The sequence below is a fragment of the Dipteris shenzhenensis genome, chromosome 24 (genome assembly GCF_047967505.1).
Source record: "Dipteris shenzhenensis isolate YYH24624 ecotype China chromosome 24, Dip_SZ_1.0, whole genome shotgun sequence".
Classification (NCBI taxonomy): Eukaryota; Viridiplantae; Streptophyta; class Polypodiopsida; order Gleicheniales; family Dipteridaceae; genus Dipteris; species Dipteris shenzhenensis.
This window is the reverse complement of record NC_141619.1, coordinates 36976657-37001646: the sequence shown is the minus strand read 5'-3', so window position 1 is coordinate 37001646 and position 24990 is coordinate 36976657. Positions and strand designations below refer to the sequence as shown.

The window sequence follows — 24990 nt, the reverse complement described above, 5'->3', positions numbered from 1 at the left end:
TGAAAAAGACCACGTAACAAAGTGCCAGACAATCTCAAGGCATAGTCATTTTCTTTGTCATGGACTGCACACTTGTCATCTTCAAAAATGACCTGAAATCCAGCTCTGTTAAGAGTGGACACTGAAAGTAGATTTTTTGTGATAATGGGCACATACAGGACATCAGAAATTTTGAATATTGAGCCATCAATGGCTGTAAGTTCAACTTCTCCTGTACCACGAACTGAATAGGAGGAGTTGTTGGCACATGTGACCTTTTTACCAACGGGTGGTGGATGCAAAGATGTGAAAAGACACTTCCTGGAAGTGATATGCTTTGAGGCACCGCTATCAAAATACCATGTATTTTGTGTCTCATTGACACTGAAAGCTGATGCATCCTTGGAAGAATCATAACTGCATGTCAGAAAAGCATAAGAGTCATCATTACAAGTGGCTGTACTATCCGAAGCAGCTAACTAAGAGTCTGAAATGCAAGACAAGAAGGCATAGTCGTGCTCCACAGGGTTGGCTGTAGCTTGCTCATTGTCAGATGCATGAGGAGCTGAATCTGAAACAGCCATACCGGAGCTGTTTTTCTTTTCTTTTGCAAGCCTTTTCTTGCATTCTCCAATGTAGTGACCTAGCTTTTTGCAGTAATGACATATTCCCTTCTTCTTGGGCTTACCTTTATCACCCTTAGCCTTTTGAGAAGGCTGTCCTGAACCACTGGAAGGCTGATTTGCTGATGTCTTTGCCAGTCCCTTTACTTTAGGCTTGAATTTTGAGAGCATGGCATGTTCACCTGCTCGTGAAGCCATGTTTTTCCTGGTCTGCTCTTCTTGCAATAGAAGTCCTATCAACTCGTGAAAATCGAGAGGATTTGCGCCCCCCCTCAACGACAAATTCAGCGAGGTATGAAAGCTGAGATAAGACTCAGGAAGAGAATTCAAAGTAGTGCATCCCGAAAGGGGGAGACAAGACAGTCCTACGTAATAAGAGACCCATGACACTTTTAGGGACATCCTACAAGATCCTAGCGAAGACCTTGGCCCTTCGTTTAAAGCCTATGCTGCCAGATATCATCAGAGCTACTCAGACAGGATTTGTCCAAGATAGGAGTATCTTGGATAATATCTTTACTTTTTGGGAGGCCACTCACTGGACGAAGGAGAGTCAACAAGAGATTGCAGTTCTCCTTCTCGATTTTGAGAAGGCTTATGACATGGGTTTCTTGGAGGGCACTATGACGAGGCTAGGCTTCAGTGATAGATGGATTTTATGGGTCTCCTCACTTTACTCTCACTCTTCTAGCAGGATGGTGGTTTGTGGAGGCAGAGGACCGGCTTTTCAGCTATCCAGATCGGTGTTGGGGTAAAGGCATTATGGCCACCCCAGTACAGTTAGTACACTTAAGTACAGTTAGTACTTTTATTGCTAAGTACACTAAGTACGGTGTACTTAGTGTTGTAACCTTATCCATTGATATAAAAGGTTGATTGTGTGCTTGGGGAGGTGCACACATACTTCATTATCCCCACACTCTCGTGACTGCCTGTGTGTGTCGGTGTGCTCTCTCTTTTCTCTCTCACTCCTTCATCTCAACTGGTATCAGAGCTTGAGCTTGCACATCTCCCTCCCATTCGTCCAGCAGCAACAGCATCGTGTTGTGGAGCTCGCCAGCATCAGCGCCTTCAAGCAGTAGCAGTAGCAACCTAAGCTGCTGCATTTCGCCGCCAGCAGCAGCGAGCTGCTGCTTCAGCAGGGCCAGCAGCAGCCAGCGCTGCCAGCGCCACCAGCGTCGCCCACAGGCGACGCCAGCAGCGGCGGCGCCAGCAAACGCGGCCCTAGTCGCCCAACCAAGCGACGCCAGCTAGCAGCGCCGCCAAGTCGCCAGCCAGGCGACGCCTTCAGTAGCCCGCCATCAGCTCGCCATGCAGGCGAGCAACCCGCCAGCAGCCCGCCAGGCCTACGAGCTCTCGCCAGGAGCTCGCCAACTGCTCCAGCAGCGATACAGGTACAGGTGCAGTCTTCGAGCTCATTGTGAGCATTACTGGTCAAATGCAAGTACAGTGAGCAGATATACAGTCTATGCCTACTGTGTGAGGAAATCCTCAACATTGGATTGCAGAATCAAGGGGCTTTTGTAGCCAGTGCCAAGTATTGGCTTGCATACGCACGCATTGCGTTTATCCTCCTGTTTGGAGTTGATTCTTGCAGGATTCGTATGCATTTGTTGACCTACGGGACAGTGGAAGATGCATTGAGCACTACATTGTAGACTTGAGCACTGAATGTGCCAGTCAAATTGGGGGTTTTGTAATTGGATGCATATCAGTGCTGGGGGAAGCAATTAAATGCCTTACAGTGGTCAGTGAAGCGGTAAATGCACTCAAATTCTGAGAATTTTTCCTCCAGTCAAGGGGCTTTTGCCTAAATCCTACTCTAAACTGTGTTATACAGTTTTAGTGGTATCTTGAAGCTTGAAGTTGACAGGTTTGAACAGTCAAACAGTCATTTACTGATTCTGTACTTTCTGGTACAGTCAGGTACTGTTCTGTGTCAACTGTGGGGCTGATTACAATCACTATACAGAAGTACAGAGTGCAAAATACACTGCTGTTTTTCACTGTAATTGCAGGGCAGATGCTGCTTTAATATCAGAGTACTGCTGATTGTACAACAGTGCATTTAATGATGCAAACAGAGTTGCTGTTCGGAAACTGCAGCAAGCAGTAAGCAGTTATAATTCTCTGTTTAAGTGGGAGAAACAGTTGCAGGTGCAGTTCCTGTTGTTCCGCTGCAGGAATTAAATTTTTTGAGCACAGTTCAAGTGCCTGTGTGCACTTGGTTTGCAGGGAGTCAGGCACCCAAGTGTGGGTTATATTTCCTGCTGATTGTAATGGCTTCATCCTCGGAGTCCTCTCTTCTTAATATTAAGAAGTTGCAGGGTGCTGCTAACTACCCGATGTGGAAAAAGATGGTCCTGAATGTGCTAATCCTCAGGCAGTTTCATGCTCCTATTGTACACAAAGGTGTGAAGCCCACTGGCACATCTGATGATGCTTGGGCACTGGCCGATCTGTTGGCAAAGTCCATAATTGAATTGTCACTCCATGAGAGTGTTGTTTGGAATGTGGACGGTGAAAAAACAGCCTGGGGTGTGTGGAAAAAGCTACAGGACACATATGAGCAGCAAAGTGCAGCCACAAAGATATATTGGTTGCGCAAGTTCTTCAATTTGAAGATGAAGGAAGGGACCTCCATGGATGCACATCTCAATGAGTTTAATTCAATTGTTACTCAACTTGTGAATCAGAAGTATGTGGTGGATGAGGAAACCAAGGGTATGGCACTCTTGATCTCTCTTCCTGAGAGTTGGGATACGTTCACCATAGCTGTGACAAATGCAAACACTTTCATAAGTTTTGCAGATATCACAGGGCTGATTTTGCAAGAAGAGCAGAAGCTGAAAGCTCAAGATGCAGTAAAGCCTAACAATGCCTTGAATGCAAGTGGGAGAAGTCAGCAAAGAGGCAAATCCCAGGAAAGGGGAAAAGGCAGGAGCAAGTCCCGCTCCAACAAAGATGTTGAGTGCTACTACTGTGGCAAAAAGGGACATACCAAAAAGCAGTGCTTTAAACTGAAAAATGATAAGAGAAACAAGGCCAAGGACACTGATGCGTCAGATGCAAAGGCAATTGTACCAGTAAGCAAGAGCAAGAGCAGTGTGAAGATTGAAGAGCTTCATTCTACACACGGTTATGACAGTGAGGGAGAGGTTCTATTTCTCTCTACTTTGGATGCTCATGCTCTCCATGCAGGCGATTTTGCAGATATGCACTCTTGGATCATTGACTCAGGTGCCTCATTCCATGTTACACCTTACAGAGAGTTGTTTGTCAGGTATGCAGGAGGCAGTAATGGAGTCGTGTTTCTAGGGGATAATCATGCATGCAGTATTGTCGGTGTTGGAGATGTCAGGCTTGTATTTGCTGATGGTACTCATCTTATGCTTCACAATGTCAGGCATGTACCCGAAGTCAAGAAAAATTTGATTTCTATTGGCATGTTGGATGACGAAGGTTTTGTGACCAGCTGTGGTCATGGTTTCTGGAAGGTCACCAAAGGTGCCCTGGTTGTTGCCAGAGGTCCTAAGGTTGACACGATGTATACCCTTCATGCTAAAGTATGTAATCATACTGATATTCATGCCACCGAGCTGCCGAATATTTCTATGTGGCATAGCCGGTTGGGACATATGAGCATAAGTGGAATGGAGCAATTGGTTCGCCTTGGCTACTTACCGTCTCTGAAATTTTTTGATTTAAAGTTTTGTGAGCACTGCATATATGGTAGACAATTACAGTGTCCTCATAAGAGGAGATTAGGACATAAAGATGCTCAACTTGAGCTTGTGCATACAGATGTGTGTGAGATGCCTAGTCCTTCACTTGGAGGTGCACGGTACTTTGTCACGTTTATAGATGATTCCACACGGAAGGTATGGGTGTATCCTCTTCGATTGAAGAGTGATGTCTTTCCAGTGTTCCAGAAATGGCTTGCTTTGGTTGAGAACCAAACAGGCAGAACACTGAAGGCTTTGCGGTCAAATAATGGTGGGGAGTATATATCTAATGCATTCAATGCATTTTGTGATGCTAGAGGTATTAAAAGGGAACTCCCTGCTCCTTACAGTCCACCGCAGAATGGCACTGCAGAGCGTATGAACAGAACCATACAGGAAAAGGTCCGCTCTATGATGTCACATGCTGCTTTACCTTATGGATTTTGGGCTGAGGCTGTAAAAACAGCAGTACACCTCATCAATAGGTCACCAAATAAGAGACTGGATGGCAGAGTGCCAGAGGAGCTTTGGACAGGAAAACCTCCTTCCTATAAACACTTGAGGGTCTTTGGTTGCACTGCGTACGTGCACATACGCAGAGAAGATCGCAGCAAGCTTGATCATAAGTCTCTGAAATGCATTTTTCTTGGATATGGTGACAGTGGTGAGATGGGTTATCGCCTATGGGATCTTGTGAATAAGAAGCTTATACGCAGCAATGATGTCTTATTTGATGAGTCATGTATGTTTAAGGCAGTAGATAAGCCTTCTGATGCTTCAGAGGTTGACATTGATGACTCGGGACATCCTGTACAATTCAGGCAAGCTGCAAATCAGCCACAACAGCAGCGTAATCAGCCAATGCATGATGCTGCAGCAGGTCGAAATGGACAGCCCGCAGTGGCGGAAGATGTCCTACAGGATATACCACCTTTGGAAGATCTCCCAGGCATAATTCTGCAGCCTGATCTACTGGAACAGCCACCTGTTTTAGGTGAGCAGCAGGCTGGACAGCAAGACCAATGGGTCCGAAGGTCCACTCGACAAACGAGGCAGCCAGACAGATTTGTTCCAGGAGCAGATTTTATTATGCTTACAGACTGTGGAGAACCTTCCTGTTACAAGGAAGGCGTGCAAATGCATGACAAAAGGCTATGGGAACTAGCCATGAAGTCTGAAATGGATAGTCTCCATAAAAATGGTACTTGGGAATTGGTGCAGTTGCCTAAGGGCATGAAAGTACTGCCATGGAAGTGGGTGTATAGATTGAAAGTCACACTTGGAGCTAAGCCAAGGTATAAAGCTAGGTTGGTTGCCAAGGGCTTTAAGCAGGAGTATGGTGTTGACTTTGATGAGATCTTTTCTCCAGTGGTTAAGATGACCACACTCAGGACTGTACTTGCTTTGGTTGCATGTGAGGATTTGGAATTATGCCAAATGGATGTGAAGACAGCTTTTCTTCACGGTGATCTTCATGAGGAGATCTACATGCAGCAGCCAGAGGGATTTGCAGTCAAGGGCAAGGAATCACTTGTATGCAAGCTTAAGAAGAGCCTTTATGGGCTGAAACAGGCACCAAGGGAATGGTATAAGAAATTTGATACCTTCATGAAGTCCCAACGTTTCAGGAGAAGTGATGTCGACCATTGCTTATATACCAAAAGGGCTGCAAATGGCAGCTTAATCATTCTCATTTTATATGTGGATGACATGCTTATTGCTGGTAAGGCTCGTAAGGAGCTTAATGACCTTAAGAAGAGATTGCATGAGGCCTTTGATATGAAGGACCTTGTAATGCAAATCACATACTGGGCATGCGGATACGGAGAGACAGGGGACAGCACTTGTTGTATTTGTCTCAGACCGAGTATATTGGCAAAGTATTGCAAAGGTTTCATATGGAGGGGGGGAAGACCCTTAGTTCTCCATTGCCTCCATATGTGAAACTCAGTGCAAGGGATAGTCTCCATAAAAATGGTACTTGGGAATTGGTGCAGTTGCCTAAGGGCATGAAAGTACTGCCATGCAAGTGGGTGTATAGATTGAAAGTCACACTTGGAGCTAAGCCAAGGTATAAAGCTAGGTTGGTTGCCAAGGGCTTTAAGCAGGAGTATGGTGTCGACTTTGATGAGATCTTTTCTCCAGTGGTTAAGATGACCACACTCAGGACTGTACTTGCTTTGGTTGCATGTGAGGATTTGGAATTATGCCAAATGGATGTGAAGACAGCTTTTCTTCACGGTGATCTTCATGAGGAGATCTACATGCAGCAGCCAGAGGGATTTGCAGTCAAGGGCAAGGAATCACTTGTATGCAAGCTTAAGAAGAGCCTTTATGGGCTGAAACAGGCACCAAGGGAATGGTATAAGAAATTTGATACCTTCATGAAGTCCCAACGTTTCAGGAGAAGTGATGTCGACCACTGCTTATATACCAAAAGGGCTGCAAATGGTAGTTTAATCATTCTCATTTTATATGTGGATGACATGCTATTGCTGGTAAGGCTCGTAAGGAGCTTAATGACCTTAAGAAGAGATTGCATGAGGCCTTTGATATGAAGGACCTTGGTAATGCAAATCACATACTGGGCATGCGGATACGGAGAGACAGGGGACAGCGCTTGTTGTATTTGTCTCAGACCGAGTATATTGGCAAAGTATTGCAAAGGTTTCATATGGAGGGGGGGAAGACCCTTAGTTCTCCATTGCCTCCATATGTGAAACTCAGTGCAATGGATAGCCCACAGTCAGATGTTGATAGGGCTGAAATGGCCAAGATTCCGTATGCTTCAGCTTGTGGCAGTCTCATGTATGCCATGGTTGCTACCAGACCTGATATTGCGTTTGCAGTGGGAGTGGTTAGCAGGTATATGGCAAATCTAGGCAAGAAGCATTGGAATGCAGTGAAAGGTATCATGAGATACCTGAAGGGCACACAGGAGTTGTGCATATGCTTTGGCAAGCAGGATGCAAAGGTGCATGGTTATGTGGATTCAGATTATGCTGGTCATCCAGATAACCGGAAGTCTACTACCGGTTATGTTTATACATTCACTGGAGGTGCAGTGTCATGGGTATCAAGGATGCAGCAGTGCATAGACTTGTCTACCACGGAAGCTGAATATATTGCAGCCACAGAGGCATGCAAGGAGGCCTTATGGTTATCTCGGCTAATGGGAGACTTGGGCATTACAGGTGATATTCCATTGTTGCATTGTGACAGTCAGAGTGCTATTCAGTTGGCACACAATCCTGTCTTTCATGCAAAGACGAAGCACATTGATGTGAAGTATCACTTCATTAGAGAGGTGATAGATGATAAGCTGATTCAGCTTGTCAAGATTCACACGGATGACAATCCAGCAGATTTGTTGACAAAAGGCTTGCCTGCAGAGCGGTTTGCACACTGCCGACAGTTGATGGGTATAGGTTGAGCCTTATTTGGCCATGTACTCCATTGTGTATATGGTGTATTTTTCTCATTTATTTTTACTTGAGGGCATATTGCCTTTAAGTGGGAGGTTGTTGGGGTAAAGGCATTATGGCCACCCCAGTACAGTTAGTACACTTAAGTACAGTTAGTACTTTTATTGCTAAGTACACTAAGTACGGTGTACTTAGTGTTGTAACCTTATCCATTGATATAAAAGGTTGACTGTGTGCTTGGGGAGGTGCACACATACTTCATTATCCCCACACTCTCGTGACTGCTTGTGTGTGTCGGTGTGCTCTCTCTTTTCTCTCACTCCTTCGTCTCAATTGGTACGACAGGGATGCCTGCTTGCACCTTACCTTTTCCTTTTCGTAGTGGAGGCTATGGGATACTTTATGCAAGCTACCAGTCATGGCACTTTGGGACTGCATCTGCCTATTCGGCGGGAGCAAGAGATTCTGGACACTGAGTTTGCTGATGATACGGCACTGACAGTCAGAGGAGATGCATATAGTCTTGCTACTGCTGCGGATGCAATTGACAAGTTCTGCCTAGCCTCAGGGGGACTTGTCAATTGGAACAAATCAAAAGGCATATGGACTGGAGCTCAGCAAGATACCCCAGCATGGGGAGGAGACAGAGGCTTTGTATGGATACCCAGAGGCACCTCCACGAGATATCTAGGCTTTCAGGTTGGCATTGAGGTGTCCTCGACGCAACAGTTTGCCCCAGTTCTTGAGAGTATGCGGAGAAAGCTAGCCTACTGGAGTACGGCTAGACTCTCTTTGGCTGGAAGAGTGCTGGTACTCAACCAGGTTCTACCAGCAACTATGTGGTATGTTGCGTCATGTTGGTGCTTTCATGCTGACTCGATTCGTCAGGCGAGTAGATTGCTTCGAAACTTTCTGTGGAGTGGTGGTCATGGTTCTGAGGACACTAGGGCTAGAGTTTCGTGGGATACTATCACTTTACCTTTCTCGCAGGGAGGACTTGGGGTTCTTGATCCGGAGATGCAGAGCAGAGCCCTTTTAGTCAAACTTCTTGTTAGAGGTTTGACTCCAAGAGATCAGCCGTGGAAACAGTTCCTGCTGCATGGGATTCACCAGTGCACCCCCAGAGCAGCAGGTCAGTGGGCAGGTAGAGTCAGTTGAATCTTCCTGACGGACCAGCATTCTCAACCTTCCTCACCACTTGTGAAAAGGCTTGTTCAGATTTGGGATCATTTTCGACAGCACCTCATCAAAGCAGTTCCCTCCTCCAGAGAGGAAATTGCCCGACAGCCACTTTACCATAACCCCCTAGTTCGGTACCATGGATCTTCCCTTGGTAAAAAACTTAGGACTCCTTTGGCCAGATGGCATGCTCAGGGGGTTGTGACAGTTGGAGATTGGTTCAGGGAAGGTGTGGAGATGTCAAAGGAGGTGATCAGAGATAGACATGGGCCACTTGGACAGATTACAGCCACCAGATTACTGATCATGAGAGCTATTCCTCAGGAGTGGAGGGATGTACTTACAGATCCAGCCTATATTAATCCCATTTCTACTTGGTCAGGTTGTTTTAGTGAGACTGGACTATGTATTGGAGTTCGCTTAGGACCAGCACTGTTTGTTTATTTTGAGACGGACTCCCCTCACAAATTGTATCCCACTCAGCCCCTGGATCGTCAGGAGCTTCGTTGGCAGAGAGTCAGGGTCATTGGTTGCCTGGGTAAGGAATGGGCCACAGATCCTTCGAGGTTGACCATTGCAGAGGATATTAGATGGAGACTTTGGATTTTCTAGGGTCGACCTCTTGTGAAGCTTGACTGGGACCCAGGTGAGTGGGCATGGCCAGCTCCGGTGGCAGGCGTTCGTCCTCTTTCTTTCTTCTAGTACTCGATGAGGGCAGGTTATAGGCTCCAGCAGAGAGACTCTCATCACATTCCATCTGCCTCCCAGCATTGGCACGCACAGGGACTCACTGTAGAGCTCTTGCTGAGCTACTGGACTCACTTTTGGGGCATCAGTAGAGCCAGGAAAGTCTCCTACTTTCTTTGGCTCACTATACATAGGGGCATACCTGTGGGTACTTGGCTCCAGCAGATGGGTAGACCTTCCTTGTGTAGGCGTTGTCAGCTTGCAGAGGAATCTAGCAAGCACTGTTTATGGAGTTGCACCAGCTCTAGAGTGGTATGGACAAGTATCTTCAGGTTGTTCTCATGTCACATTTGAGTCCTTTCTGATGACGTGGGGTGCTGCTCTTTGGGGGAGAGGATCTGGAGCCTTTACTCTCTTTGAGTCAGAGCCAGGAGACCTCGGTTTCTTCATGCAGCGTCGCCAGAGACGGGGTCCCATGGAGACCAGCATCATGGAGCCGCAGAATTTACTTTTGGTACCGGTACCAGCACAGGATTCCATGCCTACTTCAGCTGCAGGGTCAGCCTGGGAGGTGATTTCCAGCATTACCCTATGGCGGATATGGTGTTCGCGATGTTCTTTTGTCCTTGGGGACCATTTATGCACGGAGGCTGATACTCTCGCTTCCATTTGGGCAGAGATTATCTTCACTCTTAGGAGTCAGTGGGAGCGGTGTACAAGCACCTCTTTGGTAGCTCGTGGGAGACTTATATCCTTTATGAGGACATGGGACTGCTCTTTATTTTTTCACTTGACCCCTTTTGGGATGTCGTGGCATTTTAGACCACCTCCATGGCTTTTTTGCCACATTGTTGAGGCTAGGGATAGAGTACTTTCTCTCCCACCTGTTGTATGATTTGTTTTGAATGGAATATATCACTCTTTATTAAAAAAAAAAGAATTCAAAGTAGTGGTAATCATCTCTGAATCAGGAATGATCTCATCAATATTCAGCAATTGCTCTCGTAAATCCTGTAGCTTTGTGAGGTGCACTGACATGGAGTCACCCTCTTCCATATGTGTACGAGACAATTCTCTTTTCAAGAAAGACACCCTGGCATCATTCCGAGCTGCATACATGCTCTCCAAAATATCCCATGCTGCCTTTGAGGTCTTACACGACCGGATATGCGGAATGATGAATATTTTCACTGAAAGAGAAATACACGACAAAGCTAAAGCATCACGTGAATCCCATCTCTTCTGCTCTGGAGTGGTAGGTATAACTGCACCAATAACTTGTGCTGCAGCTGTACCGTGTGCACGACCTCTGCCTCCTCCTTGTTGGGGAGGGGTATTAGGTGCCACATTTGCTGGCCGGAACTCATCCCCATTTACATAGTCCCACAAATTACGAGAAATCAGAATATTGCGTACCATAAAACTCCAAAGGGAGTAGTTGGTACCATCCAGCTTATCCTCTTGTGAGAGACCACTGAACTGGAAATCATTCTGATTTTGCTGGGCCATGTCTGAGAAAGAAAATACAGCAAATGCAAATCTGAATTTCCTTGCTGGGAATGGAGTGCACAATTCCCAAAAAATACAGCCAAACACTGGCTAAAAATGCAACTCAAATCTCTGTAATGTCTCTGTCAGAAATCTGCCAGAGCATCCAATCTCTCCCAAAACCTGCCAAAAGTGCTTCAAAACACTCACAGAAAGGCAGTGTGAACTGAAACCTGCAAAATTGCTCTCCCAACACAAAAGCCCCAATTTGTAGCTTGAAATTGCAACCAGAAAGGGGGAAATGGTCTGAAAGTCCCAAATGTTGCACAAATTGCTCTCTGCCTGCAAAAGCCTCAAATTTCTTCAAGGAAATTGCATCCAAAAGAGGGCAAATTAACTGAAAGCCCCAAATTTGCAATTTGTCTGCCAAAGCTCCAAATGTGCTCCCAAAAATACAACCAAACAATGGTTGTATGCACAAGAGCCTGACAAAACTCTTTCCAATATCCTCCTGCAAAGAAAACCCTGCAAATATGCAACTTTCCAAGCCCACCTACAAAGTGACCTTCGAACTGTATGGACTAACAGTACAGAACTGTTAGTCCGGTTGAATGCAATTGTATGGAATTGTATAGCGCAGCCTGTACGGTCGAAATCCGTGCACCTGTACGGATGTACGGAATCTGTACGGACAACTCACCGCAAGTGTACGAGGTGTACGGGCAGAACTTGGCGAGGCTGTACGGTGAAATCGTACGGAAACGTACGCACTATACGGGCGATGTACGGACAAACCTGACGGCATGGGATGAGCTACAGGTTGTACGGCGATCTGTACAGAACGGGGCTGTACGGCTGTATGGGCTAGCGCCGAGTACATGTACGGGCAAGCGTGCAGATGGCGTAGGGCAACTGGGCCTGGTATGGACGTACGGAACAGTACGGCGATCTGTACGGGCTGACGGATGAGCTGGCGACGAGCTGTACGGCTGACGGTACAGGGGCTGTATGGACTGATGCGTAGCTTGCCTCTGAAGATGCACATATGGGCTGGACTCTTTCAAGCTTGGAATGAAGAGTGACTAGCGAGCAGACTGAAGGAGCTTAGCAAGTGCAGGTGATCAACTTGCTTTGATACCAAATGTGAGTGGAAGGGAGAGAGCAAAGTGTGAGAGCAGGAGCAGGAGAGAGAGTGAGCTGAAAACAATAGTGGCAATAGATGAGAGTAATACAACTGAAGAGAGTGATAGGTTTTGTCTAAGTGACAAAACCTTATCCTTCACTAACCGTAGTTAGTGAACTAATTGTGGTTAGGGGGAAAAACCTCTAAGTGAGGGAAAAATGCCCCTAACCTACTTATTACATTACATTGGTCACTGCTAAACTATAACAATAATTCTAACAGCCCTTTTGTCTCTCGCCTGCTTCTTGATTGGAAACATATTTTATCCCACTTGGAATGGAATGGCCGGGATTCTTTGTCGGGAAATTCTTTGAGGGCTGAGAATATTCATTGGTCTAAAGTATTCCACTTTTCTTTGGCCATATAAGAACCCAGACATTCTTATTTTCTCTCTTTCAAAGGCATTTCTTCTGTGGCGGATGTACTTCAGGATGATGGCACTCTTTTATCCTTTTCTATGGGTGCTAGCAAATACGGTTTGGGAGCTCATTATCGTCCTTTATGGCATAGGATTTCAGCAATGCTTCAACCGTTCTTGCCGGTACCTCGTTTGGAACTTCAGAATAGGCTTGAGGATTGGATTTTACATTCTTCTTCCTCTTCAGCCCGTCCTTTGAAGCTCTCACATATCACAGTGTCATCTTTGTATAAAGTGTTATTATTTCCGCCTTGGATTTCTGACAGAGCAAATACTGTTTGGCATATGGATCGCCCACTAAAGTGGTGGAGAAAACGACTGCGTCTCCTTTGGCATTATAAAGTCCCTCTTTGGCAACAGCTTTTCCTTTGGCGAGTCTTGCTTGGCATTTTTCCATTTGGCCAGTTACTCGCACAGACATATTGCTCCGGCTGTTTGCCACAAATGCCTACACTCTACTGAATCTGTGCTTCATATCTTTTGGTTCTGTCCACACACTTGTGACTTCATCGCTCTCATCCGACAGAGGCTTCGAGCGAGATTTCCTATTGTTACTTTTGGCAAGTTTATTTGGTTGTTTGGTTTTCATCCAGCTAGATAGGGTTTTGACTTGTTTTTTGTATGGGTACGCTACTGGGCATTGTGGACTTTATGGATGGATAGAAATCATAGAGTCTTTGGTGATCCCCTATTTTCATCTTTTGTTTTTTCAAACGATCTCTACAGCAATCATTCTTGATTGCGTTCAGACTTGTTTGATTGATCAGGATGTATATACAGCTTATACTGAGATCTTCAGTTGAGTAGTATTTACTCCACTTTCGAAGTAACTATGAATGCAATTATTTTACAGCAATAAAAGATTTCTTCCCACAAAAAAGAAAAAAAAAGTGTACGGGGTTGCATGCAAGCTTTAATGTGCATGGTAATGTGTGGAAATTGTGTGACTAAAGGTCCAAAATGTGCATTTAATGTGATTTGGGGGAAATGTCTTGAGAGTGGTAAAATGTCACTGATGAGGTGGCAAATTAGGCTGAGGTGGCTGGGCTGACTGGGAAGGCATCCTGCACATGCAAGGTGGCTACGTGATGGATGAAGGGGAGCTTCTAGGCTGTGAGCTGGAGCTACGTGGAGATCGCAGCTTGGAGCAGATTCGATTTTACGCTGGAAGAATCTACGTAGGTAGGGGCTCTGAGAAATAAAGGTGGAATGATCAGAGAGGTGGGAGAGGCTCGTAGTTGTTGATGGGAGGTTGTGCATGAGCAGGAAGCTGAAACTTGTGCATGAAGACATCGTGTGTGTTGACAAGGAGAGCTTTGTGAGCTAGGGAACTTGTGGTGGTGACTGTGTATGTGACAGGTCTGGGATTTCGACTGGAGGAACTTGGAGTAGATGGGCTCCAGGTGCTTCATGTTGACGAACTTTATGGCACAATTGGCTCTGGCTGGAGTCTTGTAGCAAACTCTATGGTAGTTGCTTGAGGTGCTTCTGCTGGCTGGAGGTTCAGAGTGACGCAGAGGCTTGTGAGCGACAGAGAGTATGCACCATGCGCTTCTTGGTTTCATGGGGAAGGCGTCGTTACTACACAGGCTGAAGGACCTTGAAGAGGCGTGAGCTCCATGAGCTCTATGAGCATGAGAGAAGTCGTGAAGGTGGAGACGAGCGAGGAGCTGTAGCAGACTAGCGTGGAGAGCACTGGCTATTGCTCTTATTGGGAGCTGCTAGATTTGAGGAGGATGACTATGCGGGCAGTTAACTTTGGAAGGAGCTATATGGCTGTGGCGTCATTTCTGCTGGCTGGAAGTCCTTGGACGGAGGTTGTATGTGAGTAAGAGGGTGCTGCAATGTGCGCACGGGTTGGCTAGTTGTGGTGTGAGCGCTCAGTTGGTTCAAAGCTGGAAATAGTGAGGCCTTTGGCCACAGGCGGGTGCCGGGTGTTGCTGCAGAGACCTCAACTGATAGAATCTCCAGAGATGGCGGGCTGCATCATTGCTAGTGCTCGATGATGATCTTGGGAAAGATATGATTAAGGTTAGCTTGTGGGTTGATATCTTGAAGAGTCACGAAGATAGCCTTCATGTGGGTTGTGGGTTCATAGTATTCTGAGGCTGATTGTTTTCTGAGTTTTGAGGGGAATTTCAGTTCTAAGTTCAGTTTTTTTCGGGCTGTGTAGTCTTTTGTCTCTCTTTGAGTTTGTGTGATCCATGTTGAGTCAGTTTTTTTTGTGGGGGTTTGTCTCGGTGCCTATTACAAAGACACATACTCTGGAATCTGGTTCATAAGCTCATCATCTACGAGCCCGCATTGCAGCTGATCCCTATGAAGTCTCAGATATCTGATGTGGTGAAGTACATAACTCCTGGTTGTCTTTTCTTTTTTTTTCTTATCACCGGATTCAGAGATGATTACCACCACTCTGAATTCTCTTCCTGAGTCCTATCTTGGTTTTCACACCTGGCTGACTTTGTCATTGAGGGGAGGTAGCAATCCTCTCTCTTTTCACGAGTTGGTAGGACTTCTGTTGCAGAAAGAGCAGACACGAAGAAATATGGCAACACGGGCTGGTGAGCATGCCATGCTTTCTAAGTTTAAGCCCAAGGAAAAAGGGCAGCAAAAGCAACATGCCAATCAGCCCGCACATCAGCATAAAGCTGATTCAGGACAGCCCTCTTATAAGGCTAAGGGTGATGCAGATAAGCCTAGGAAGAAGGTCATTTATCACTACTGTAAGAAGCCAGGTCATTATGTTGGTGAATGCAAGAAGCGCATAGCTAAAGAAAAGAAAAGGGATAGGTATGGCTGTGTCAGATGCATCAGCTCCTCATTCACATGATGGGGAAGATGTTAGAGCCAACTTTGTGGAAGAGTAGTATGACTTTCTGTGTTGCACTTCAGATTTTTTAGTGGGTAGTTCGGATGCTACAGCCACTATTGAGGATGATCCTTATGCCTTTTTGACTTGCAGTTATGATCCTTCAAAGGATGCATGCTCTCTCAGTGTCAAGGAGACATTGAATACTTGGTATTTTGATAGTGGTGCTTCAAAGCACATCACTTCTAAGAAGAGCCTTTTTGCATCGTTGCATCCTCAAGCTACTAAAAAGAAGGTGACTTGTGCAAATAATTCTTCTTATTCAGTGTGTGGAATGGGGGACATTATTCTCACATTCACTGATGGCATAGATTTCAGAATTTCAAATCTCCTCTATGTGCCACAACCAAAAACTCTGAAGTGATCCACTGAAGGCTTTCTCCCATGCCATGCCTCATAGGGAGTAATTGTCTTCAAAGCCTTTGTGGGAGCCCGATTCAAAACATAGTTTGCACACATGAGGCCTTCAAGCCAAAACCTGTGAGGCAACTTTTTATTAGTAAGCATGCATCTATCCATCTCCATAAGAGTGCGATTCTTGCACTCAGCTTTACCATTTTGTTGAGATGTAAGCCTCAGTGTAAGCTGATGCGTGATGCCTTTCTCCTTCAAAAATGCCTCAAACTCATGAGACATATACTCCCCCCTTCTATCATTGCGAAGTGTCTGCACCTTGAGTCCTGTCTCATTCTCAACCATAGCCACAAAGTGTTTATGCCCACGTGCCTATGGAGTTTTGACATAAGTTGTCAGATAAGGCACTTAAATGCATTTTTGTTGGGTATAGTGCACAAAGCAAAGGCTATCGTCTCTACAATCTTGCTTCACGCAAGATTCTTGTTAGTAGAGATGTTATATTTTCTGAAAATTCAGCATATACACATGCTGAATTTACAATTCCAGCTTCTTCAGATGATGTTTTGAGGGGATGCTTCCTATAGCATTTGGTTCCCTAGCTGAGGTTCATGCTGGAAATCAGAATTTACAGCAACCTCCTCCTGATCCACATGCCCCGATTCAGCCACAGGTTGATTTTGTACCTCCATAGGGTGTGGATGAAGTTGTCAGGCAAGAAATTCAAGAGATACACGCAGCCAAAACAGTCCCGAATTGGTTCCTACAGACTTTCAGGGAGAGCAGGCTTGAGGCCCCATTGCCTGGTAGGAGTCGTAGTGCAATAAGGCACGCAGGGGGGGCTCTTTCAGTTGAGACAGCTCATGCAAGTACTCTTCTTGATGAAGAACCTGACTCTTTTGAAGAAGCAAAGGATAATGTGCATTGGATGCATGCCATGCACAATGAATTGCAGTCCATTGAGAAAAATCAGACTTGGGATGTTGTGGATTTGCCACCAGGTAAGCATGCCATTGGTACCAAGTGGGTTTTCAAGGTAAAAAGGAAGCCAGATGGGTCCATTGACAAGTACAAGGAAAGCCTGGTTGCCAAAGGCTATGCACAAAAGAAGGGCATAGATTATGAGGAGACTTTTGCTCCTACATCCTGGATGACCACCATACGGTCAGTTATTGCAATGACTACAAATTTTGTTCGGAATGTCCATCAGTTGGACATAAAAACAGCTTTCCTTAATGGGGACTTGCAGGAAGAGGTTTATGTCAAACAATCTCCTGGGTTTGAACTTTCTGGCAATGCACTTCAGGTTTGCAAGCTTAACAAAGCTTTATATGGGCTGAAACAAGCCCCTCGTGCATGGTATGCCAAGATTAATGCATTCCTGGCAAGTAAGGGGTTACATAATAGTCCCACGGAAAGCACCCTCTACATCAAGAAGGATGGGGGGAATATTTTGGTCATCATTCTTTATGTAGATGACATGCTTCTCACAGGGTCAAAAGAGGAAATAATTGCAGATTTCAAAGCTGAATTGGACATGATAGATTTGGGCATGTTAAACTTTTATTTGGGAATCTTGCTTATACAAGACAAGCGTGGCATCGTTATGTCTCAATCCAAGTATGTGCAGAAGCTCTTAGATATGTTCAACATGCATGATTGTAAGCCTATTGCCACTCCCATGGAGCCGGGGCTGAAGCTTACTATGTATGATTCAGGTGAATCAGTGGATGTCATACTTTACAGCGAGGCTGTTGGATGCCTCTTCTACTTGTGCAATACACGGCTCGATATTCAGTATGCAGCCCAAAGACAACACATTGGCAGGCTGTAAAACGCATCTTCCGTTATTTGCAAGGCACAAAGTCTTATGGCTTGATGTTTCCTAGGGGGGTGACTTGCAGATGCATGCTTACAGTGATTCAGATTGGGTTGGAGACTATGATACTAGGCAGTCCACTAGTGGTAATTGTTTTTTTTTGGGCAAAGCTTGCATTTCTTGGCTGAGCAAGAAGCAATCTACAGTGGCTACTCCCTCATGTGAAGCTGAGTACAGGGCAGCTTTCACAGCGACAGTTGAATGTGTTTGACTGCGACGTTTGTTCGCTGATCTTCGTCTCTCATTGGAGGGTCCTTCTCCAATTCTCACTGATAGTCAGAGTGCTATAGCAGTGGCTGTGTTTCATGCTCGCACGAAGCACATTGAGGTTCATTATCATTATATTAGAGAGAAGTTGCATGCAGGGGAGATCGGTATGATCTATGTGTCAACACATGACAATGTTGCAGACATCTTCACTAAAGCACGTCCATGTGAGAAGTTTGAGGCATTTCGCAGTGCCCTAAACTTATCTCCTCTTGGTGATTGATCACTACCTTGTATACCACATTGGCACTGCAGGGGGGTGTTAGAATTATTATTATATTCTAGGCAGTGGCCAATGTAATGTAATAAGTGGGTTAGGGGCACTTTTTTCTCTTAGAGGTTTATCCCCCTAACCACAGTCTAATCCTTAACTACGGTTAATGATTAGATAGGGTTTTGTCACTTAGACAAAACCCCTCCTCTCTTCTTTGTACTTCACTTCATTTCAGTCCACTATTGAGGGGACCTACGTTCAGCTCACTCTTGCCCATCTTTTGTTCACAATGTCTTGGGAAAGAGAGCTAACCTGAAAGGTACCCCAGCATAAAGAGGGCATAAAAAAGGTCATAGAAGCCTAGAGCAACGAGAACCAACACACTGCCCCCCCCCCCCCCCCCAAGAAAAACAAAGTAAAAAAGAGAGGAGGTATGCAGCCTATGGGAGCAGTAGTGCTTTATCATGTGCTTTTTGGAACGGGAATGGGACCACATCCCACAATAACTTTGTTGAGACTTTTCAGAGGAAGGATCTCGTAGTGTAAACTGGGACACACGACAGCCCTGATAAGGCGCTACCCATTGTTCATGGGTACATGTGGCAATTTGTATACCGATCAGAGACCCCTATAGATGGAGGTGAAAGAGGATTGAGATGAGTGGCAATTCGGAGACCCATACAAATGCAAGCGTACAAGGATTTGGAGTTCTCTTCCACTACCATCTTCAGGCATAGATCACAGTCACTAGCAGAGATGAGCATGCCCACTTTAGGTGGATCCAACTCAGGAGACCCTAGACCACCAAGTTGTACATTGCAGCATAGGACTGCTCTAGTTAGAGGATAGATGTCACTATTGTTGATACTTTATGAGGATAATAGAGATACATGTGGTAGGGTGATGCCAAGATCAAGGACACATAGATAGAGATTTGGACTTGCAAGGGTATTCCTTGACATTGCTAGATCTTCAGCTCAAAGAGCACAGTCCAAGTCAGAGCGCACACACACACTAGATCTCCTGTCACAAAGTACGGGATCTACAACGGATTACAGACATGACTGGGGCTTAGTTTGATATACATGCTGCCCACATGGGGTTTTGATCTCATAGTACAACCTCTATGTCAGTGCCTTCCATGAACAAGAGCTCTTAACTGTTATGGCGGTAATTCCAAAGAATTCTGGATGAGATTACTACAAAGGATATCTCCACGTCCTATCAAGAACATTCGTCTTTGGAAAGCTTATATGCAGACGCATTGACACTCCCGATGATCCCATGTCTGTATTAGAGCACATCCTTCACCATAGCTCACCTAAAGGACCCAACCAAGAAGCTTCAAAATGGCAACTACGTGTCACAATCCTAGTGATGCTGTTTGATGAAGCCTTATGCAACGATTTTTGACCACCTCCTGGACCTCCAATACTATCATACACATTTTAAGGCAAAGGATTCTATGACCATCATGGTTGGCATTTATGGATCAGCTCTTGGAATACAACATCTTTACCCTTGAGAGCCTCATAGAAGAGCCCCAACACTGGAAATACAGTATGCTGCTGCTTTGTGGACCTCCAAAAGGCCTTCGAGTTTGTACCATGAGCTCACATCTTTACAAGCCTTAGAGTTCTAGATGCTATATGGTCAACTATGGGTTTATATTAGAGGCTTGCAAGAAACCACGCATGGGATGTCGGAGGTGGTGAGCAGTATCATTGGGGTGAAAGAGGGAAGCCTTCTCTTCTCACCCTCTTCAGACATTATATTGATGAGTTAGCCTCTTTTGTGGACACCCTAGGAAGTCAAGGATCAGCGTCAGCATAGTCTGTCATACTTATCTTACTATATGTTGATGGCGTGATACTGTTCTTAGACACAACAGTGCGACTATAAATGCATTTGACCACCTTGCAGTCTTTTTGCGAGTGCATTACATGAAGGTAAACTTAGGGGAAAAACAACGTTCTGATTTTCAACACTAATGATGCTAGAAAGAAAGAAAGAAAGAAGGTTTTTTAAAGTCTTCGGAAGACCGATGGGTCTATGAGACTGGGAAAAACCTGATACAAATCCAACTAGAGGGATGGAGCTACTAACCGAGCATCCACACCCCTACAGAAATAGAAAACTGTATTGTACATAGTCATATCAAACAATAATAGTAATCATCTACAGCAAAACCATCCTCCACTACCATCATAAGACAGAATGAAGTGTGCTCTAGGACAATGTGGCCCCTCCCCTCGTCAAGAGTGAGGGAGTGATAGCATGAAATCAGATATGGAGTGCTAGCTGCCCGCAGTAGGTGTAGCCCTACGCTGTCTCCTGGTCATAACTTTGCGTCTGACGAGGGTCGACCGTCACAGTTGTCGGTTTGGCTCCTACTCTGAACATGGAGGGAATGTCCCCAAGTGTAATCTGTGCATCAACCCTATTTCGGAGCTATTGTGTCACTGGCTCTGGGTCATGATCATGTCTGAGACTTGCAGAGTGGGCATCCGTGTGATCTGCATGAAAGAACTCAGTGATTATGCTCTAAGATGAGTCCAACTGGGTCTGCTTCTCATGTCTTTGAGATTGGAGTATGTGCTCACGATGCCTAACTGCCTCATGGATGAACGTGGCCAAGCAACTCTGATCTGGATAAGAGAGAAATCGGGATAACACCCTAGAACTATCTCTGAATAGGCAATAGAATCGCCCCTTGATCTCATAGAATGATATATGCTTCTGCCGTATTAGCGGACATGCAAATTTCACCTTGTGAAGTTTTCGTCCATGTTGTGGTTGGATTTAAATGCTCGTCTAGGAGAGACTATAATGAAATCGTTTAGGCTTCACAAGCAGTTGTAGCTTAAATGAAGAGATTTTGGACTACTTTTTGATTAACCTTCTCCTTTAGTGCTAGCCTTCGTCATGGTTGAGTCTGCCCTTCACCTCTGGAGTGCCGATAGAAAATCAGTACGAAGACTTTGTATAAATGGATGCTCAAGTATGTTTGGGTGTGTGGATTTGTATGTGTGAGAATAGATGTTTATACTATGGTCTACACCCACTATTGGGCACTGATGATGTCAGTGGGGATTTCATAGTAGCTAGTCTCTGCTATGCATGATGGAGTTTATGGTTTTCAACCTTATGAGTGACTATCATGAGATTGAAACTGCACTATGTTGTGTTTTTAGAGGATGAGTTTGGGAATGTTCTTGGATTCATCTAGATATATGCTAGAATGATAGTTCACAATCCTCTGGCAGTCTACGTCTCAATTCTTGAGCAACTGTGTCAAGGTTTTGTCAATAGTTCATGATTGACACATTTGCACGATGGTTGGTGTGCACGTTCATTCATTTCCCTAGTAGCATGAACAAGAGAGTGAATTGACAGTCTTTTCCTTTCCCATGCGTGCAGATACACAGTCCGGTAGTAGACGAGTGGTCAGTGTGTGAGGTTACAGATACATGAGAGTGCAAGGTGGAAAACAGTAGTAGTAAAAGTTAATGTCAACATTTTGCGGTCAAGGTGGGACACTAGAATGTGGTGAGTGAGCGCATAGACACCCTTTCCCATGCTCTCCAAGCACAAGGCATGCCTACTGCTAGGATTCATGCGTTACTTCTAAAGGTTTGCACCCGTTGTAGCTCATGATGTGCATATTCTCACCAATCATGCCATCACTGGCACTTGGGCGGAGAATGTGATCGCTACACAAGCAAATGTCCAATAAGCAAGTTGAAAGGCTCAAGGATATATAGCTCGATGTGCGGAGCTCTCAGGGCATGGTTGAGCAGCAATGAGTACCAAGAGCAAGAACAACAAGCAACATTCCAGAAGTGTTGGTATGCATGAGTCTCCACATGGTTCTTGTTCATAGGGCATGGGCATCGATCATTTACCACCATATGAGTACTCAATTGACAACCCCTTCTTGTGGTTTGTAGGAGATTCATCAGATCATCCAAGATGATTTATGGTACGTATACATTCTTCAGTGACGTGGATCTCTTTCTTGCAGCCTTTGCAACCAATATGGCCTCCTACCAAGAGCATTTCCTTCATCTAAGCAAGGATAGCTTCATCTAGGTCAAGTACCTATAGGCTCACCTTTCTCATGTAGTATGGGTGACCATGGGCCACTTCAAGACCACATCCCACAGGTTTTTGATCGAGGTAAGGTATGAGATTGCGGCTACTTGAAGAGACTTGAGAGGCTTTGTACACTTTGTGACACACATGATGTGGAGATGGAGGAGCTTATCCTGATGCGGTGCCTTAGATACTATGCAATTTCAAAGAAGTATCGATGCCTTTTGAGTAGTGTCATTGACTACCCTAAGATGAGATGTGCCGTACTCCTCGTATACGAGGTCACCTGACTCAGGTCTAGACTTATGAGATCCACCATTGTACACAACCAAGACCAAGACAACACGGGATCATAGACTTCTTCTTTAGAGGTGAGAGCACCTGTCTCATCAGGGGTATCATCATTGCAGCATCTCGACAGCAGGCATGCAGCATCTCGGCAGCAGGCAAGCAGCCTCATGCCACCCCGAGTTTGCTTTACAAAGCAAAAGTGAGGACGGTGATCTCAAGCTCTAGAGACAGCAGGACCTAAAGGGACCTTGGTCAAGATCCATACGGACCTCAGACTACTCATGACTAACACTTGATTCATGATTACAACTAATCTTGAGACATGGGGTCTTTCTTGTAGATCCTAGGATCATAAGTATTATATTTTGTTTTTGTTTTTGCGAGTGTGACACCTTCAGCTTTGTAGACTTTAGTCTCTTGGGCTCATAGCCTTTTTTGGCCTTGTGAAGATATTAATAACCTTCCTTTCCTTCTTTCTTTCTCCCCCACCCGAAAAAAAAAACCCAAAGAGAAATGAGGAGAAAAAAATTTGTGATGAAGTAACAATGTATATCACCAGTTTTCCGTGTTTATCTTCTTTTGTAGCTCATAATGGGCTTCATTTGATTTTCTATATCATGAAGCTGAACTAGTAAAGGTTTAATTTTAGACTACATGCTTTTGGGAATGGCTTTTTTCCTGATTTGTTATTTTTTGTGCTTGTAGTATTTTACAATTTACGTGATGCCAAGAACAATGGAGCAAACATGAAGTCGATATCACTAGAGAAAAAGTTTGTAAGTATGTGTCAATCTTAAAGTACTGCCCGAAATCAGATTATACATCTTCTCTTCTTTTTCCTTGTAATGGTTACTAGTCAACTTGGTATTGAATGGTTTTGATCTCATCCCAGGCTAAGCGTTATCAAGGAAGTATCTCCTTTTGTGGCATAGATAATTAAACTTGTATATAGACTGCTTCTATCATATAGGATCAGGCCTCAGGCTAGGGTTTGCTATGGGTTATCATTCTCATGAAACCTTGTAGAGTGAAGATGAGTATAAAGCTGCGATGGGTTTGGTTACAGGTTTGAAGGTGAGAGTGCATGTTAGGATTAGAGGAAAGGGTCTCATGATAGCTTCTGGTCCAATGTAACACATTTGTTTTCTCCTGAAAGAGGTTGCTGCGTGCAAGCTTTATCTATTGATAAGGGTCCCACATGTAGTTCTTCTCAATGGCAGCCGTCTCAACCTCCATTGCTGTGTGCCACTCAAGGACATCCTTCGCCTCCTTAAAGCCTTTGGCTCATGAATCAACTTGATTTGAGCCATCAAGGCATTGTGAGAGCCTTCTGGTTCCTTTGAGACCTTCTGTCACCTTGTGAACTCACTTCAAGGATATGGAATCTTCCATGGTCTTCATGTACCATCGAATCTTTTCACTTTGGCAATAGTCTTCTAATCTTAACTTATTGGATTTGCTTTTGCTTCTTTTTCTTTGATCCGAGGCACAACCGGGAGTAGCGCAGGTGTAGAGGTAGTCTCATTGTCAAGATAGGGCTCATCTCTTGGAAGACTATGTCCGTACTGCCACCACCTTCTTGGCTTCTTTGTTGTACAGTCACTAAGCCTTGGACTCATCATTGCAATGAATAAACATGCATTTCCTCGCATTCAGTTTTCTTCTAGTGTCTTTGTGGACATGCACCCATGCGTCAAAACTGAAAATCTTAAGTGCTTGATGATAGGTTTCTTACTTGAGTAAGCCTCTAGAGGAGTCTTCCCCAAAACTTCTTTAGTCAAAGTCCTGTTTAGGATGTGGACAGCCGTATTGGCTGCATTTGCCCAAAAAGACCTTGGGTCATCTCGGCATGCTCAATCCCATCTTTGCTGTAGCTGATTGAAGATTCTTTCGCTCATCCACCCCATTTCGCTAGGATGTGCGTGCCATGGTAAACTGCCGTTTGATGCCATTCTTCTTGCAATAAGGATTGAATTTGTCTCTAGCGTGAATTATCCCCCTTAGTTTGTTTTGAAAGTTTTCAGTTTCTTTCTCTACCTTTTCCTTCCATTCCTCGAATATCTCAAGGGCCTGTGGCATTTTAGAAAGATATTAAATCCAATTTATTCTATTGAAATCGTCTATGAAGGTGAGAAAGTACTCTGACCCCCGAAAGTGATCTTCTAGGCATGGCCCCACATATATCTGGATGAACCACCTCCAATGGCTTTATGGCCTGAATCATGGCCTTTCTTGGGAATAGTGCACAATGTTTCTTTGCCTTCCATTCAAGCTATGCAAACCTCTTGCTTGTTGACTGACTATTGTGGAA

At 44.9% G+C, this 24990-nt stretch overlaps 1 protein-coding gene across 5 annotated transcripts in view; it reads left to right on the top strand.

Moving 5' to 3' along the window:
* The window catches only part of LOC147886559 (uncharacterized), a 178489-nt gene that overhangs the window by 32357 nt on the left and 121142 nt on the right, over positions 1-24990 (top strand). For all 5 annotated transcript variants that reach the window (XM_087395699.1, XM_087395698.1, XM_087395697.1 and 2 more), the window contains exon 3: positions 23385-23455. In XM_087395699.1, coding sequence (XP_087251825.1) covers positions 23385-23455 — 71 coding nt within the window. The remainder of the gene's footprint in view (positions 1-23384; positions 23456-24990) is intronic.